General features: G+C 53.5%; 1 protein-coding gene across 1 annotated transcript; it reads left to right on the top strand.

Annotated features, from left to right (window-relative positions):
* Nucleotides 1-4,548: 4,548 nt before the first annotated feature.
* On the top strand, nt 4,549-14,809 carry ZSCAN10 (zinc finger and SCAN domain containing 10). Its single transcript, XM_055340801.1, has 6 exons — nt 4,549-4,632; nt 10,507-10,951; nt 11,158-11,425; nt 11,617-11,690; nt 11,868-11,925; nt 12,838-14,809. The coding sequence occupies exons 2-6, from the start codon at nt 10,556-10,558 to the stop codon at nt 14,397-14,399; spliced, it is 2,358 nt and encodes a 785-aa protein (XP_055196776.1). The 5' UTR covers nt 4,549-4,632; nt 10,507-10,555; the 3' UTR covers nt 14,400-14,809.
* The last annotated feature ends 1,768 nt before the right edge of the window (nt 14,810-16,577 follow it).

Raw genomic sequence — 16,577 nt, 5'->3', positions numbered from 1 at the left:
CTGAAGCTGAACACCCACAGTACATCCTGTGACATAGTAATTCACTCCTGGGTAGAAACCCTGCGGTAACTCACATGCACGCTCACCAGACGTACAAGAACTGCTAGATGTAGCCCCAAACGGAAAACCACCCACTGTCTAGGTAGGTGGGGTGAACAAATATGCAACAGGCAATACCATTCAGGAAACAAGCAGCACGTGGATTGAGTATCCCACTGTGGAGTAAGTGAGATGAAGAATTCCTTGGGAGCCTGACTGGCTCAGGGGGTACAGTGTGTGACTCTTGATTTTGGGGTTGTGTGTTTGAGCCCCACCTTGGGTTTAGAGATTATGTAAAAATAAAATCTTAGGGGTGCCTGGATGGCTCAGTCGCTTAAGCGTCTGCCTTTAGCTCAGGTCATGATCCAGGGGTCCAGGATCCAGGCTCACATTAGGCTTTCTTAGTGGGGAGTCTGCTTCTCCCTCTCCATCTGCTCCTTCCCCGCAGCTCATGCGCTCGCTCACTCTCTCAAATAAGTTAAAAAATCTTAAAATAAAAATAAATAAGATCTTTAAAAAAATCCTGTTGCGGGCACTTGGGTAGCTCAGGTCATGATCCCAGAGTCGTGGGCTTGAACCCCGTGTCGGGCCCAGGGGAGCGTCAGCTTCTCCCTCTCCCTCTGCCTGCTGCTCTGCCTGCTTGTGCTCTGTCAAGTAAATAAATAAAATCTTTTAAAAAATCCTACTGTGTGACTTCGTTTACATGAAGTTCAAAACTAGACCAAAGGTATTTGCTATATGGTTGAAAGTCAAGTCGGTAATTATGGGGGAGGGAAGTGGCCAGAAGGGGGCACCCGAGTAGGCCGGGAAGGCAAGCGCTGTCTTTGCTTGGTGGAAAATCATCACTCCTCATTTTTGGTTTGTGTACATTTCTGTATGTTACACCTAAAACTTTTCTTTTTAAAAAAGTAAATGAAGAGAAACCAGTCAGACCATTGCAATGGTCCAGGAGGGTGACAATGGTGGCCTGGACTTGGATGACAAGCAGTGGAAGTAGAGAAACAGGCAGATTTGAAAAATATTTTTTTTTAAAGTTTCTTGTTTTTTAGATTTTTTTTTTATTTAGTTATGATAGTCACAGAGAGAGAGAGAGGCAGAGACACAGGCAGAGGGAGAAGCAGACTCCATGCACCGGGAGCCCGACGTGGGATTCGATCCCGGGTCTCCCGGATCGCGCCCTGGGCCAAAGGCAGGCGCCAAACCGCTGCGCCACCCAGGGATCCCAGATTTGAAAAATATTGAGGTAAACCCTACAGAACTTGGAGACTGATGAGATGTGAGAATGAGGTAAAGCGAGGTGATCCAGGATTAATTCCAATTTCTGGCTTGACTGACTGAATAGATTGTCCCATGTTTACCAAATTACCAGAGACACGGAGATGTCATGTGGAAGATTCATTGGACCCACATTTAATGAGGATTTGGTACGAGCAGGGCACTGGGGACAAAGCGGTAAAGGGCAACAGAAACGGTGCCATGGAGTTTGCATTTATGTGGGTGCATTTGTTTGGTCTTGAACATGAACACTTCAGGGCAATTAGGAGACATCCAGGTAGCAACATCAAATGGACAGAATTGAGACACAAAATATAAATTATGGGGATATTGGCACTGAGAATGCTTATGGAGGCCACAGCCGCTTTGAAACCAGCAAGGGGGGCAGCCCTGGTGGTGCAGCGGTTTAGCGCCGCCTGCAGCCCAGGGCGTGATACCGGAGACCCTGGATCGAGTCCCATGTCAGGCTCTCTGCATGGAGCCTGCTTGTCCCTCTGCCTGTGTCTCTGCCTCTCTCTCTGTGTCTCTATGAATAAATAAATAAAATCTTAAAAAAAAAAAGAAAGAAACCAGCAAGGGAGGTGTATTAATTATTTATTACTGGGGATCCCCAGGTGGCTCAGCGGTTTAACGTCTGCCTTCAGCCTGGGGTGTGATCCTGGAGTCCCAGGATTGAGTCCCACATCAGACTCCCTGCATGGAACCTGCTTCTCCCTCTGCCTGTGTCTCTGCCTCTTTCTCTCTCTCTCTCTCTGTGTGTGTGTGTGTGACTATCATAAATAAATAAAAATTTAAAAAAAAGAATGAAGTGGGGGTGGGGGGAGTACCTGGGTGGCTCAGTGGGTGAACTGTCTGCCTTTGGCTCAGGTCTTGGTTCCTGGGTCCTGGGTTCAAGCCCTGCTCTGGGTTCCCTGCTTGTTGGAGAGTCTGCTTCTCCCTCTCCCTCTGCCCTCCTTCTGCTTGTGCTCTTTCTCTGTGTCTCAAATAAATAAATAATTTAATTAAAAGAAAAAAAAAAAAAAGAGGGCAGCCTGGGTGGTTCAGCGGTTTAGCGCGGCCTTCAGCCCAGGGCGTGATCCTGGAGACCGGGGACCCAGTCCCACATCGGGCCCCCTGCATGGAGCCTGCTCCTCCCTCTGCCTGTGTCTCTGCCTCTCTCTCTCTCTCTGTGTGTGTCTCTCATGCATAAATGAATAAAATCTTAAAAAAAAAAAAAGAAAAAGAAAAAGAAAGGCAAAGGAAGAGAGCAGATGTGATTGTGGATGGGTGCAGGGGTGAGCTGTCTGGGTGCAGGGCTAACGCACATGGGGGAGCCATGAGCAGCAGAAAAAGGATTCCACTAAATGATGTTGAAGTCACGTGGATGGGGCCAAGTAGCAAAGCCTCTGCTGCCACTGCTCAGGCCTCTGGAGCCAGCGAGACAGACCAGAGAGGCATGGGGGGTGCAACTTTACAGACGCCAAAGAAATAATGGGGCTTGACACAAGGCTCACCTCGTGTCCCCCTCTCAACATCCCTAGCACCTCTGTCCCAGGGCTGGTCCTCAGTGAGGGCTGTGCCCTCGACACCCTGCAATCCTTCACTGCAAGCACGAGAGGAAAATGCTGCGGTTACAGCTCCAGGTGAGGATGTTACTTAACACGCGGTTCAGAGACAGGCATTTAAGCCGCTGGAATAACCAGAGGCTATTTAACAACAGATAATAGAGATCTGTATAGTAGTCTTTCCCTGAGCTGGAGGAGGATTTCTCCCTTTGCCGTCAATTATCCTAAATGGGGGAATTCTACGGAAACAGAAAATACAGGAAAATTTGTCTTTCGTTTGCAATCTCTGAGAAGATGAGAGATGAGAGGAAGATTCCCATCAGGTGCTCTAACTGGCTGACACTAGACATCTTCACATTTGATAAGTAAAGTTGTTAAACGCTTGAAACTAACATAACACGGAGTGTTAACCATGCTGGAATTAAAATTAAAAACTTAATTAAAAAAAGAATTACTAAAATAAAAAAAAGAGGGATCCCTGGGTGGCGCTGCGGTTTGGCGCCTGCCTTTGGCCCAGGGAGCGATCCTGGAGACCCGGGATCAAATCCCACATCGGGCTCACCTGTGCATGGAGCCTGCTTCTCCCTCTGCCTGTGTCTCTGCCTCTCTCTCTCTGTGTGTGACTATCATAAATAAATAAAAATTAAAAAAAAAATAAAATAAAATAAAAAAAAGAATTACTATATCAAAACAAAAAATAGTGCGTTTTTTTTGCCTTTTAGACACCAGCTACTTCAAAAAAAAAAGAATTCTAAGGTAGGTAACAATTAGAATAGTTTGTGTGCCTTTTCAAAATAATTTTAGGAGATATTGAAATATATATACCCCAAACAGATAGATTTTTTATTACAAGTCTCTCCTTTGGAGGTTTATCTTCTTGTTAGGTGGAAATAAGTAACAATTCAGCAACTTCACAAGAATTTTCATCTGTTAGGGGGTAACGCTGGGAGAGCGGAGGCAGGAATGGAAGGACTTCAATGTTCATTAAGCCCTTTTCTCAGCAAAGTCACTTTACTCAATAGAAGTCCAAAGGAATCCGAGCTTGGTAGCCCCGCGCTGCCCAGCTATAAAGCTTCACGGGGGCAGCACCTGTCCGCTCCGCTCCGCGCCGGGTCCCCAGGGCCAGGGCCGGGCCGCGCTCGGGAGGGGAGCGAACATTCCCCGAGGGAATGCAGGGCGCGGGCTGGCGGTGGGCCGGGAGCCGGGGACGAGCCGAGGACTGGGAGCGGCTGGGGATGACGAACACCCAAAGCTAGTGTTGCTCTGGCGTCCGTGCGGGCGCCGGCCCTTCTGCCCGGGTGCTGTTTCCGGTGGTTTGCTCCAGCTGGTCTCTGCTTTTCTGACACATTTCCAGAAAAGGGGGATCACTTCGGAGTCAGAGGCCTGGAAATCCGTGCTAACCCGAAGGCGGAGCCTCCCCGCCCAGCTCTGAGCCAGCGGGCCCTCGGTGCGGACTCCTGTCCTCACCGGAGAGCCCAGTTCTCCCCATCCTAGCCGCCCAGGCCCCCTTCCCCGCAGCGCAGTCCCCGCTGCCAGGGCTCACACGTGGCCACGTCCACCGAGGCCACAGCCAGCCCCGCGCAGGTTGGTCTGGGGGGCGGAGGCGGAGGCGGGGACCGTGGGGAGGAGTCCAGATCTGGGAGCGCCGAAGGCGCCTCCGCCCAAGGGGTGGGGTCTCCGGGCTGCGTCCAGGAGATGGGGGGTCTCCCGGCGGCGCCCAGGAGATGGGGGTGTCCCGGCTCCACCCTAGGGTGGGCTTACCAGGCCCGGGCCGGTAGGTGGGGTTTCGCAGTAACTGCCGGGGGTGGGAGTGGTGTGGGGACTGTGGCGGGCAGAGTCCGGGAGGTGGAGCCCCGGGTGCCGGGCGCGCCCGCTGCGCACTTCCGAGCGCGGGGGCCCGCGGGCCTGCTCCCAGCCCATTGCCCATTTCGTCCGTCTTGACACACGCCAGCCCTGCGCTAGGTGTGGAGGGCGCGGAGCAGCAGCTTGTATTCCCGTGAGGCTCACGCTAGACAATAAAGGGACGAGATAAGCCCAGGAAGACGACGATCCAGCAGCGGAGCCAGAGCGGGCGCAGGGTGTGGCCCCGACGGATCCACGGGCCTCGCCGAGGGGCGGCCCACGCCCAGCCCCGGGCCACATAGCAGGTGGCCCGGGTCCCCAGGACAGGTGGTGCTCGCGAGCTCTGAACCGGAGGAAAGTGCCCTCGGCCCCGCGGCAAAGAGCATGAACCCTTAGAGGCAAGGGAAAGGCTTGACTTTGGAGGTCGAGCTGGGCTCAAGGCCAGTGGTGAGGTCACTTCCCCTCCCGGAAGCCCCTGCTTTGTCTTTGGGAAAGTCCGGACAAAAGCCACCTGGAGAGATTCTTAGGAAGATCTCAGGTTGCGCTGATGGTGCGCTTCTTCCCCATCGGGTGGTCCTGTCCTCTTCTTACCCGGGACTGCTCCTACACACATGCGTGTTAGCGCTCTGAGGTCAGAACCTGCTCCCCCTGTTAACCTCAGCAAAGATTTGTCGCATGAATGAAATGCCTAGCAAAGAGCCCCAACGCATAATAGGCATTTTTATTTATTTATTTATTAGATTTTATTTATTTATTCATGAGAGACACATAGAGAGAGGCAGAGACACGGGCAGAGGGAGAAGCAGGCTCCCTGCAGGGAGCCCGATGTGGGACTTGATCCCGGGACTCCAGGATCATGCCCTGGTCTGAAGGCGGGGCTAAACCACTGAGGCACCCGGGCTGCCCGTTTAATAAGCATTTTTAAAGGGCAGCTCTGGTCCCCCAGAAAACACAGGCTGACAGACTCCCCCAAAGAGAACAAGACCAGTCCTGATTAGGAGGCGGGCAGTTCTTAACCTGGAGGGGTAGTCAGACTCGCGGGGTCCAAGGCTAGATTCCAGATTAGCCACTCCGTCCTCATTTCTCTGGCCCCGCCCTCTCCCCACCCCACTCCCAAACTGGAAGGTTAAGGGTTAACTGTAGGAAGCCCCTTCATTACCTGGACGGGACTAGAGCAGGAAACTTCCTGTTTAATTTTCCCGGAGTCCTTTCCCGGTCTGGCAGAGGCTGGCTCTGGCCCTAGGGCCCTCAAAGAACCCCTAGCACTTCCACCTCTGGAGTGGGGACCACGAGTGGTGAGTTGAAGGGAAGCCTGGGGTGCAGGCTGCCAGGAGAGACATAAGGAGTTCCTAGCAGCTTGGAGGGAAAAAGGGACCCTGGGCCTCAGCAATGGGATGGGGGATTAGGGAGCTGGAAACAAAGTCTCGGGGGGATGTGGGTGGTCTATGCCAGCTGGCCGTGCCAGCCAGCTCTGCGGCCCTAAAGCTGCGGGGTGAGGTCGTCAAGGAGGGTGGCGGGACTTCTTGAAACATGGGTTTGCTGTACCCACTGGGGAGGGAAAGGCAGGTTCCATGTGCCCCCGGGAGGACCGGCCGGTCTCATCGACTCACCCCGGCACTGGGAAGGGAGCCTGGTTAACAAAAACAAGCCAATCCATCTCTTGCCGGCTGTGTCCAGGGAGAAAGGGAGGCTCCTGGCCCAGGATCCCAGCTCTGGGCTCTCCTGCTGTCTGGGTGGGTCTGGTGGCAGCACCTCAACCTTTAGCAGGTCCAGCCATTGCTTCCCCACCTCTCTGCTCCAGATTAAGCTGGTCGTACGCTGGAGGGAGGCTGAAGAGCCTCCCACCCCCCACAGATGTGCATATGAACAGAGCTTTTGTCTTGAAGACTGAGGGGGGAGGGAGAGAGTCTCTGGCCAACTTCCCCTAAATTCCGTCTCTTTCAAACCTTTTGGCAAGACCTCACCTGGAGGTTCCGGGCACCCTTGAATGTGTGTCTAGGCCTGGGGGCTAGAATTTGGCATCTTATTTTTTTCCTGATTCATGCAGTCATCTTCTGGCTAAAATTAGGCAAATTGCATGGGGCAAGGGGTGGGGCAGGAAATTGGGTCCTTTTCTGCCTCTGAGGTTTTCCATAGAGGTCAAGATCAGTGTTCTTACCTTAAAGAAAATCTTGATTCTACTTGGTGTGACCTTGAGCAAGTCACCCATCCTTCTGGAGCGTGGTCTTTGCCCTTGTCAAATGGAGAAGTTATAATTTACCATGTGGGCTGGGGTGGGATTAAGCAACCCTGAGCAGAGAGCCCATACATCCTTGCACTCCTACCTGCCAGCTGTTATTATAAGGTGACTGATTACCCGTGATTGGTTCTATTATTTTGCTCGTGCCACCAAAACATAATGATACAAAAAGCCCGTTTACTCGAACACTTCTCAGAGAGCTTCTCTGCACCAGACATTTTTGCATGCTTTCCTCAATCATCACACCTGCCAGGTAGGCGTTATCATTTTCGTCTTATTACTTCTACTCACAAACACTGAAGCCACTCCAGGTACTAGGGGAACAGTTTTGAACGAGATGCGGTTCTTACTTGCCAAGGGCAGAGAGACACCCAACCATGATTGTGGCAGAGTGACAGTAGACGGCAAGAGACAGGTTGCTGGTGCAGTCCCTGAAGAGAGGTGCCAGGGGTGGAAGGTGCCCCGTGTGGGGCCAGATGCCAAATGCGGGAAAGAACGTTGGCTCGGAGGCTAGGTAGGAGAATGGAGAAGCAGGAAGGGGGAGGGAGGCTGGAGAGACGAGGGCTGGCCTGGTCAGGTGGCCGTGATGGAAGCCTGGGTGTTTTTTTTTTTTTAAGACTTTATTTATTTATTCATGAAAGACACACACACAGAGAGGCAGAGACACAGGCAGAGGGAGAAGCAGGCTCCAGGCCAGGAGCCCGATGCAGGACTCGATCCTGGGTCTCCAGGATCACATCCTGGGCCGAAGGCGGCGCTAACCCACTGCCCCAAAGCCTGGGTCTTTAGCATCCCTATCATCCGCCTCCTTTGGGGTAGGAACTGCTTGGCCAGGTTTAAAAAAAACACGATTTCCTCTTTTCTGCCACACCTCACTGCCCCCGCATGAACAGGAGCTTCAGGGAACCCTTAGCCCCGCAGCAATGCCACAAAGGGGCTCAACAAAGCTCTTGGCCAGGCCGACTTCTCCCTGGCTGCATTGCCAAGGCCGAGTTAGCTCCTTAGGCATTTGCCTGTACCTCTGAGCCTTGGTGTCCTCAGATATAAAATGGGTCAGTGATGGGACCAAATAGCTGTGTTGGCTGTGGCCATGTGTGTTCTTGCTCAGTAGTAATGAGAACAGCAATTGCTAGCAGTCCTGCACACCCATGTGTTGCCCTCCAGGGGCCCGGCCCTGCTCTCCTTCCCCCCTTTACGTGGTGGAGAGTGATGCCAGAGGCTTTCCAACCTTGCCCCTGCTTGGACTGTCCATGCGTGGGGGTCAGGGGTCAGATTTGGAAGAAGTTCATTTGTAGCCCTGAGGCAAAGGGGTGGGGAAAGGCAGACAGATGTTGGAACTTGGGTTTTTGTTTCTATAAAATAATTTTGACCAAAATTAAAATATAAAAGTGCCTCAAAACTCTGGAGCAGAAGTGCTGGCCTATTCAGAATGACATAAGCCCACTGGATTGTGCTGAAGGAGGGAACTGAGTCCTCTGGGTGAGGCTGAACTCAAGGCATCTCCCTGTTGGTAGATGTGGGCAGTCCCACAAGGAAACAGTAGCCCCACACCTTCCAGAGGGGTAAACCAAGGAAGAATCCAGAATTTAAAAAAAATTTAGGGACGCCTGGGTGGCTCAGTCGGTTAAAGCATCTGCCTTCAGCTCGGGTCATGATCTGCATGTCCTAGGATAGATCCCTGAATGGGGCTCCCTACACTGCGGGGGAGTCTGCTTCTCTCTCTCCCTCTGCTGCTCCCCGTGCTTGTGCTCTCTCTCTCTCTAATCAATAAATAAAATCTTTTTTTAAAAAATTAGGGAAGAGGGACAGCTGGGTGGCTCAGTGGCTGAGCATCTGCCTTTGGTTCAGGCCATGATCCTGGAAACCCGGGATTGAGTCCTGCATTGGGCTCCCTGCATGGAGCCTGCTTCTCCCTCTGCCTGTGTCTCAGCCTTTCTCTCTGTGTCTTTAATAAATAAACAAAATCTTAGGAAAAAAATTAGGAAAGAAAGAGAAATGATTGCCTCCACTGCCCATCACCCAGCTCCCAAGAGTGAACCCCCTAGAGGCCTCCTCAGGATCAGAGCAGTCACAGATCTCTGCAAGTTGTAAGCCTTCGTCTTGGTCTCTCCTGTGGAGACACACCCACCCATCCCCGCTCTCTGGCTCATCACGGCCTCTGTCTCTGGTGGGACCCCAGTTGGTGAGGAGATTGGAACCCTGGGTGGGTGTTCAGCTGTGCACTGACTACCTGGTGGCTTTGGCCTTGACTGCTGAGCGCCATCTCTAGAGCCATAAAGTGAGAGTCAGGATGTCTGGTCAAGGAGAAATGAGATGCATGAACCCCCCTGCCCTCACCCACACACGCACACCTATTATCTTCAAAATTTCAAACTTCCAGAGACATTGAAAGAGCAACACAACGGGGGCGCCTGGGTGGCTCAGTCAGATAAGCTGCCAACCCTTAATTTTGGCTCAGGTCATGATCTCAGAGAGGTGGAATCAAACCCCAAAGTGGGCTCCCTGAATCTGCTTCTCCCTTTGCCCCTTCCCCTGCTCATGCTCTCTCTCTCTCTCTCTCTCTCTCTCAAAGAATTGAATAAAATCTTTTTTTTTTTTTTAAGTTAAAAAATAAAATAAAGACGTCAGGCTGCAGTCAGTCCAGGTTCATTCATTTGGATGCGTGGCTGTTAGTTTCCTCAGGAGCAATGCGCCCCCTACATGCGCTATTTTAAAACAACACGGAAGAAACCGTTCCTTTAAGGGAATGTCCTGTATTTGCAATTATTCTGTTGTTTCCTTAACGGATCATTTCACTTGTTTGTTTTTAATTATTTATGTATTTATTCGAGCGAGCGAGAGAGAGCACAAGTGGGAGAGCCAGAGGGAAAGGGAAAGAGAACCGCAAGCCAATTCTGTGACAAGTGAAGAGCCTCCAACCCACCCCCCAGATCATCACCTGAGTCGAAACCAAGAGTCAGGTGCTCAAGCTCAACGGACTAGGCCATCCAGGACCCTATTCTCTCTCTTTTTTTTTAATTGAATAAATGTGATGTGTAACATTGTGTACCTTAAAGATGCACAGCCTGGTACTTTGACACACTCATGTATAATAGTATGACTGCTGGTGGAGTGCTACTTATCACACCACATAATTGCAGCACACTATTGCCTGTATTCATCATATTGTGCATTAAATCTCTGGATTACTACTCCTAGTTACACATTTGTACCGTAAACTCCATCGCTCACCCACCATGCCCCCGTCCCTGGCAGTGTGAAGCTGGGAAAGTAGAGCTGGATCGCAGGCGATGGCCCGCTGGTACAAGGGCCCACGTTTGGTGGTGCCGCATACTCCCCGTGGCCCAGCATCAAGAGGCAGGGAAACTAAACGGTCCTGTCTCGGGAATGCCAGTTTTGATCCCTGGGGGGGAGTGAATGTGGGGTTCTAAGTGCTGCAGGAGGGAACGTAGAGCCAGAACAGTGTTCTCTGCCTGTCAGCGTCCTGCTCTCCGAACCATTACCTCTGACCAATGGGAGAATGGATTCTCGTGGAGGTCACACCGTTAGGCATTTCTTATACCACAGGTGCCACCCGAGAGGGACCAGCTACTGTGAGCCATCCCCCAGCTGAAAGATGCCTGAGGAGCCCGTCCCGGCTGCCCGGGAGCCAGAGCAGCTTGGAGCCGTCAAACTGGAAGAAGAGGACACCGCTGGGCAGGAGGACCTCCAGCACGCCCAGGCCAGGCCCCGGCCCGAGGTGGCTCACCAGCTCTTCAGATGCTTCCAGTACCAGGAGGACATGGGCCCGAGGGCGTCCCTGAGCCGGCTCCGCGAGCTGTGCCACCACTGGCTGCGGCCGGCCCTGCACACCAAGAAGCAGATCTTGGAGCTGCTGGTGCTGGAGCAGTTCCTGAGCGTGCTGCCCCCGCACCTCCTGGCTCGGCTCCAGGGCCAGCAACTCCGGGACGGCGAGGAGGTGGTGCTGCTGCTGGAGGGCGTCCAGAGGGAGCCCGCCACCGTGGCGCCCCTGGTAAGAGGTGGGGGTCAGGAGGGCCGGACGGCGGGTAGGGAGACGGGGACCTCAGTGCACCCCATTTCCCTCCCTCTGCTAATTCCTTTCTAACCTCTTAACTCCTCTGACTCCCACCCTTCCTTGGTCGCATTTCCCTTGGGAGTCAGTAGGACGAGGATTATCCCCCTGGCCTGCCTGTCATCTAACAGATGTATTTTGAACAGGATTTTAGTTTTAATACTGGCAAGAACTATCCCCGTGCAGACATTGCTCTGGAGGGACAGGGAGGCTCTTCCCAGGTCTCCAGTCACAGCCCCAAAAAGGAAGTGCCCTCCGAAGGAACTGCAGCCCTGGAGCCACCAAAGGAACCCCCGCCATCCCAGCCACGGCCCTCCAAGCCTGCTGAGCTGGAGACCTGGAGACACCCCCCTAGTTCCAAGCAACCCCTGAGCCCAGGTCCCAAGATGACATTCCAAGTCCTGCAGGAGACTGGTGAGGAGCTGGTACCCTAGGAAGGTGGGAGCTAGGAAGCCCAGTATGTGCGGGTGGGGTGAGAAGGAGGCAGCCTCCCTCTCTGACAGGGATGGGAGGCAGCTAATGTCCCCCTAGGGGCCCTGGCAGCAGGTGCCCTGCTGGAGGCATGTGGAGGGTAAGTCTGGCTTCTAACAGCTCTTTCTCCTCAGTGCTAACAGTCCCCCAGGGCCCTGTCCTATGGCTGGAAGAAAACTCTCGAGATCAGGAGCTGGCAGCTGTGCTGGTGAGCTGGACTGCTACCCTCACCCCAGATGGTTCTTATGCCCCAGTTGCCCTCAGCCTCTGCGTTGTAGCAAATTCATGTCTTCCTTAATTTAAACCTTAACAGCTCTTCATCCCCCTTGGGTCATAGAGCCCCATTCTCTGTCACCGAGGGTCTCTGCCCATCCTTTTGTTACAGGAGTCTCTGACCTTTGAAGATGTCCCAGCAAAGAAGGTCTGGCCCACACACCCTCTGGGTAAGAGGCCCTTCTGGCTTAACAACCACTGCTCGCTCTTTCTGTTTCAGGAGTGGTCAATGAAGCTCAGGTCCCACCTGACTTTTTGGCCTCTTTGCCTAAAAATGGGCTATTTGGGGGGCACCTGAGTGGCTCAGTCAGTTAGGCAGCTGCCTTCAGCTCAGGTCACGATCTCAGAGCCTCTGCTCAGGGGGGAGTCGCTTCTTCCTCTGCCCCTTCCTCCTGCACTCATGCGCTTGTGCCTTTCTCTCAAATAAATAAATAAAATCTTTAAAAATATATAAAAATAAAAATGGGCTATTTCGATGTGGATTCATTCATTTCTTCCTTCATTAGTCATTCATTCATTTATTTTAGAGGCTCATTGTGTCTGAATTAATCATCAACCCTGTTAACTTTGAATATTTATTTATTTGAGAGAGGGAACACAAGCAGGGGGGAAAGCAGGCAGAGGGAGAGGGAGAAGCAGTCTCCCCGCCGAGCCGAGAGCCCAACCCGGGGCTTCATCCCAAGACCCTGAGATCAGGAGATGAGCCGAAGGCAGACACTTAAGTGACTGAGCCAGTCAGGTGCCCCTAACTTTGAGCTTTTAAAGTGGATAGTCATTGGGGCACCTGGGTGGCTCAGTGGGTTAAACTTCCACCTGACCTCAGCTCAGGTCTTGATCTCAGGCTAGTGAGTTCAAGCCCCCATTTAGGCTCCACACTGAGCAGGAAACCTACTTTAAAAAAAAAAAAGTGGTTACTATAGTAAACTTTTTGTTGTCTGTTTATTAAACCCTCACCTTCTGTGCACCTCCCAGCTTTGCAGGATCCCAGGTTTCTTTCTGCTTTGATACCTTGAGGTTCAAGGCAATTCCTGGGAGCATCTAGGAATAGGCCTGCCCATCTCTGTTTTCTGCTTCTTTCCTAGGGTTTGAAAACAGAACCCCAGATGAGGAGTTTAAAGAAGAGCCCAAAGGGGTTGCCTGGCCCATTGGCATCTCAACAGAGGCCGGGACAGATGTTCCTGGGGCAGCAGAAGAGCCCCATGGTCAGCTGCTGGGGCCGGCCCCTGAAGTGAGTGGCACCGGTGAAGGAGGGTCCCCTCCCGACAAGAGTGGCATTCTGGAAGTCAAAGTGGTGGGGGGCACCTCCAGGTCGGAACCAGAGATGAAATTCATCTGCACGGACTGCGGCGTGAGCTTCCGACAGCTGGCCCGCCTGGAGGCGCACCAGCTGCGGTCTCACCCCAGCGCTCGCTCCTTCCCGTGCCAGTGCTGTGGCAAGAGCTTCGGCCGCAGCTCCATCCTCAAGCTGCACATGCGCACGCACACGGACGAGCGGCCACACGCCTGCCACCTCTGCGGCCACCGCTTCCGCCAGAGCTCACACCTGAACAAACACCTGCAGACGCACACCTCGGAGCCCGCCTTCCTGTGTGCGGAGTGCGGGCAGGGCTTCCAGCGCCGCGCCCACCTCATGCAGCACCTGCTGGCACACGCCCGGGACCGCGAGTCCCCGCGCGTCCCCGAGCCCAAGCCCGAAGCACGCGAGCCGGCCGTTGTCCTGTGCTCTCACTGTGGCCAAACCTTCCAGTGCCGCTCCAGCCTCAAGCGCCACCTGCGGATCCACGCCAAGGACAAGGGCCACCAGTGCTCCGAGTGCTCGGGCAGCCTGCGCCCCTGCCCCGAGCGCAGGCCCTATGTGTGCGGCGACTGCGGCAAGGCCTTCCGGCGCAGCGAGCACCTGGGGGCCCACCGGCGCGTGCACACGGGCGAGCGGCCCTTTGCCTGCCAGGTCTGCGGCCGCAGCTTCAGCCAGAGCTCGCAGCTGGTCTGCCACCAGCGAGTGCACACGGGCGAGAAGCCCTACAGCTGCCCCCACTGCGGGAAGCGCTTCGTGCGGCGGGCGGGTCTCGCACGCCACCTCCTGACCCACGGTGGCCCGAGGCCCCACCATTGCACCCAGTGCGGCAAGACCTTCAGCCAGACGCAGGACCTCGCCCGCCACCGGCGCAGCCACACGGGTGAGAAGCCCTGCCGCTGCAGCGAGTGCGGCGAGGGTTTCAGCCAGAGCGCCCACCTGGCGCGCCACCAGCGCATCCACACCGGGGAGAAGCCCCACGCCTGCGACACCTGCGGCTACCGCTTCCGAAACAGCTCCAACCTGGCCCGCCACCGCCGCAGCCACACGGGCGAGCGGCCCTACAGCTGCCCGACTTGCGGCCGCAGCTTCCGGCGCAATGCGCACCTGCAGCGGCACCTGGCCACCCACGGGGGCGCCGGCGCCGAGGCGGCGTCCAGGCAGGCCGAGCCCCCCCAGGAGTGCCGGGAGTGCGGCAAGAGCTTCAGCCGCAGCTGTAATCTGCTGCGCCACATGCTGGTGCACACCGGCGCCAGGCCCTACTCGTGCGCGCAGTGTGGCCGCAGCTTCAGCCGCAACTCCCACCTGCTGCGCCACCTGAGAACCCACGCCCGTGAGACGCTGTACTAGCCTTGCCTGGGTTCCGCCAGGCCTGCCCTGCGCACCTCTCCCTGGTGTCCTGGGCCACCGCTCCGCCAACCCTGTAGGCTGGTTCTTCCCCGGAGGCATGTCTCCCTGGCCCCGGGGGTGCATCTCAAAGTGCCTAGAGTAACACAGCCTACTTGAAAAATGACTCTTATTTTTTCGAGATCCATCCAAACGCTGTTACCGTCACCGCTGTGACAGGGATGCCTTTTCCCCTTCCCTACCCCTAGCACCTACCATAGTATTCAAGATAGAAGTAGGCCCGGGGATCCCTGGGTGGCGCAGCGGTTTGGCGCCTGCCTTTGGCCCAGGGCGGGATCCTGGAGACCCGGGATCGAGTCCCACGTCGGGCTCCCGGTGCATGGGGCCTGCTTCTCCCTCTGCCTGTGTCTCTGCCTCTCTCTCTCTCTCTCTCTCTCTCTCTCTCTCTCTCTGTGACTATCATAAATAAATTAAAAAAAAAAAAAAAAAGAAGTAGGCCTGGAGGGAGTCCACCACCACCCCTACACCCAGAAAGGCCCAGAGTCAGGGGTGTGTGACAGGTGTGCCAGCTGTCAGAGCCAGTTGTGAGTAAGGCCAAGGAATGCCACCCTATAATTCTTCCTTCTCTGGAGTCTGCCCCTAATCTGTGCTGTCCCATACAGTATCCTCTAGTCATATGTGGCAATTTAAATTAATTAAAATGGAATAAAATTAACATCCCAGATCCTGGCTTATTGCGGGAAACCTTGTTTTTGGAATGGAGGTATGACCAGTTCAAAGTGAAGATGCTAGCAGATGAAATGAAACCTGCCTGGTGGCCAGGTATGGTCGTGGGCTGGAGAGCCCTAACAACCCATAATCCTGTAAACCCAAACCTGGTTTGGCCAATTTCCCCTCCTACCCACCGGACAATCTTGGCCTGTTCTCCACTCTAGAGGATAGATTTTTTTCCAGACTAGTAGACAGGTTTAAAATCATGTGACTTTTTTTTTTTTTTTAAGATTTTATTTATTTGGAGATGCCTGAGTGGCCCAGTGGTTGAGCATCTGCCTTTGACTCAGGTCGTGATCCCAGAGTCCTGGGATTGAGTCCCACATCGGGCTCCCCTCAGGGAGCCTGTTTCTCCCTCTGCCTAGGTCTCTGCCTCTCTGTCTTTCATGAATGAATAAATAAATAAAACCTTAAAAGAAAAGACTTTATTCAGGACACCTGGGTGGCTCAGCAGTTGAGTGTCTGCCTTTTTAGGTATCCCTAAAATCATGTCACTTCTAAGACTACAGGAAAGAGGGGTGTCTGGGTGGCTCAATGGTTGAGCATCTACCTTTGGCTCAGGGCATGATCCCAGGGTCCTGGGATCCAAATAAATCTTTTTAAAAAAGGCTACAGGAAAGAAAACCGCCTCCCTCAACTACAGAATGCACACACACCCTTCTTGCTTCTGTCTGTGGCTTTTTACCCATATTCTATTTCTAGGTTGTCTTTGTCCCTCCACCTAACACATAGCTGCTGTTTAGCAGATGCTTCGAATATAAAGTGAACTTGTCAACAGGGGCTCACAGGACTTGGGGAAGCTTTGGCCCCAAATCTGGGAAAGTAGAGATGGTTCTTGGGCACAACTGAGTGGGAAACTCTGAGCCTGGGGAAGGTCTATGCTTTTGGGGGTTGGGAGGAAAGTTAGATAGGGTAGAGCAAGTCACCAGATGTCATAGAGGAAATCAGACTAATGGAAGACCTCAGAGAAGGAAATTTTTTGAGTCAACAAAGAATGAGAGTAAGGAACTGGGAGGACCCAGATCATTTGAAGGCTTTATTATTTCTTGAGTACCTACTATGTACTAGGGAATGTGCTGGGCTATTGAGGAGAACAGGCCTGAAATAGAAGGGGGAGGCAGCCAGAGAAGAACTGGGGGAAGGCCACCCCCAGCAGAGGGAACAAACAGTATGTGCAAACGTCCTGAGCTACTGAGCAGGCAGCTGAAGAACACTGTCTATGGGGGAGCTCTGTAGGAACCCAATGACACAAACGGGGGCCTTATAGGCCAAGGTCAGAGTATATTTGTGATAGGAAGAGGGGAGGGTTTTAGACCGTGAGTTACTTCACTTTGCAATGAAATTGCTTTGACCCTGGTGCTAGATAGATTTGGCTTGAAAGAGCTAAAACCAGGGAGATCAATTAGAAGA

Source organism: Nyctereutes procyonoides, unplaced genomic scaffold, assembly GCF_905146905.1.
Source record: "Nyctereutes procyonoides isolate TBG_1078 unplaced genomic scaffold, NYPRO_anot_genome, whole genome shotgun sequence".
Lineage (NCBI taxonomy): Eukaryota > Metazoa > Chordata > Mammalia > Carnivora > Canidae > Nyctereutes > Nyctereutes procyonoides.
This window is presented reverse-complemented; position numbering and strand designations above follow the sequence as displayed.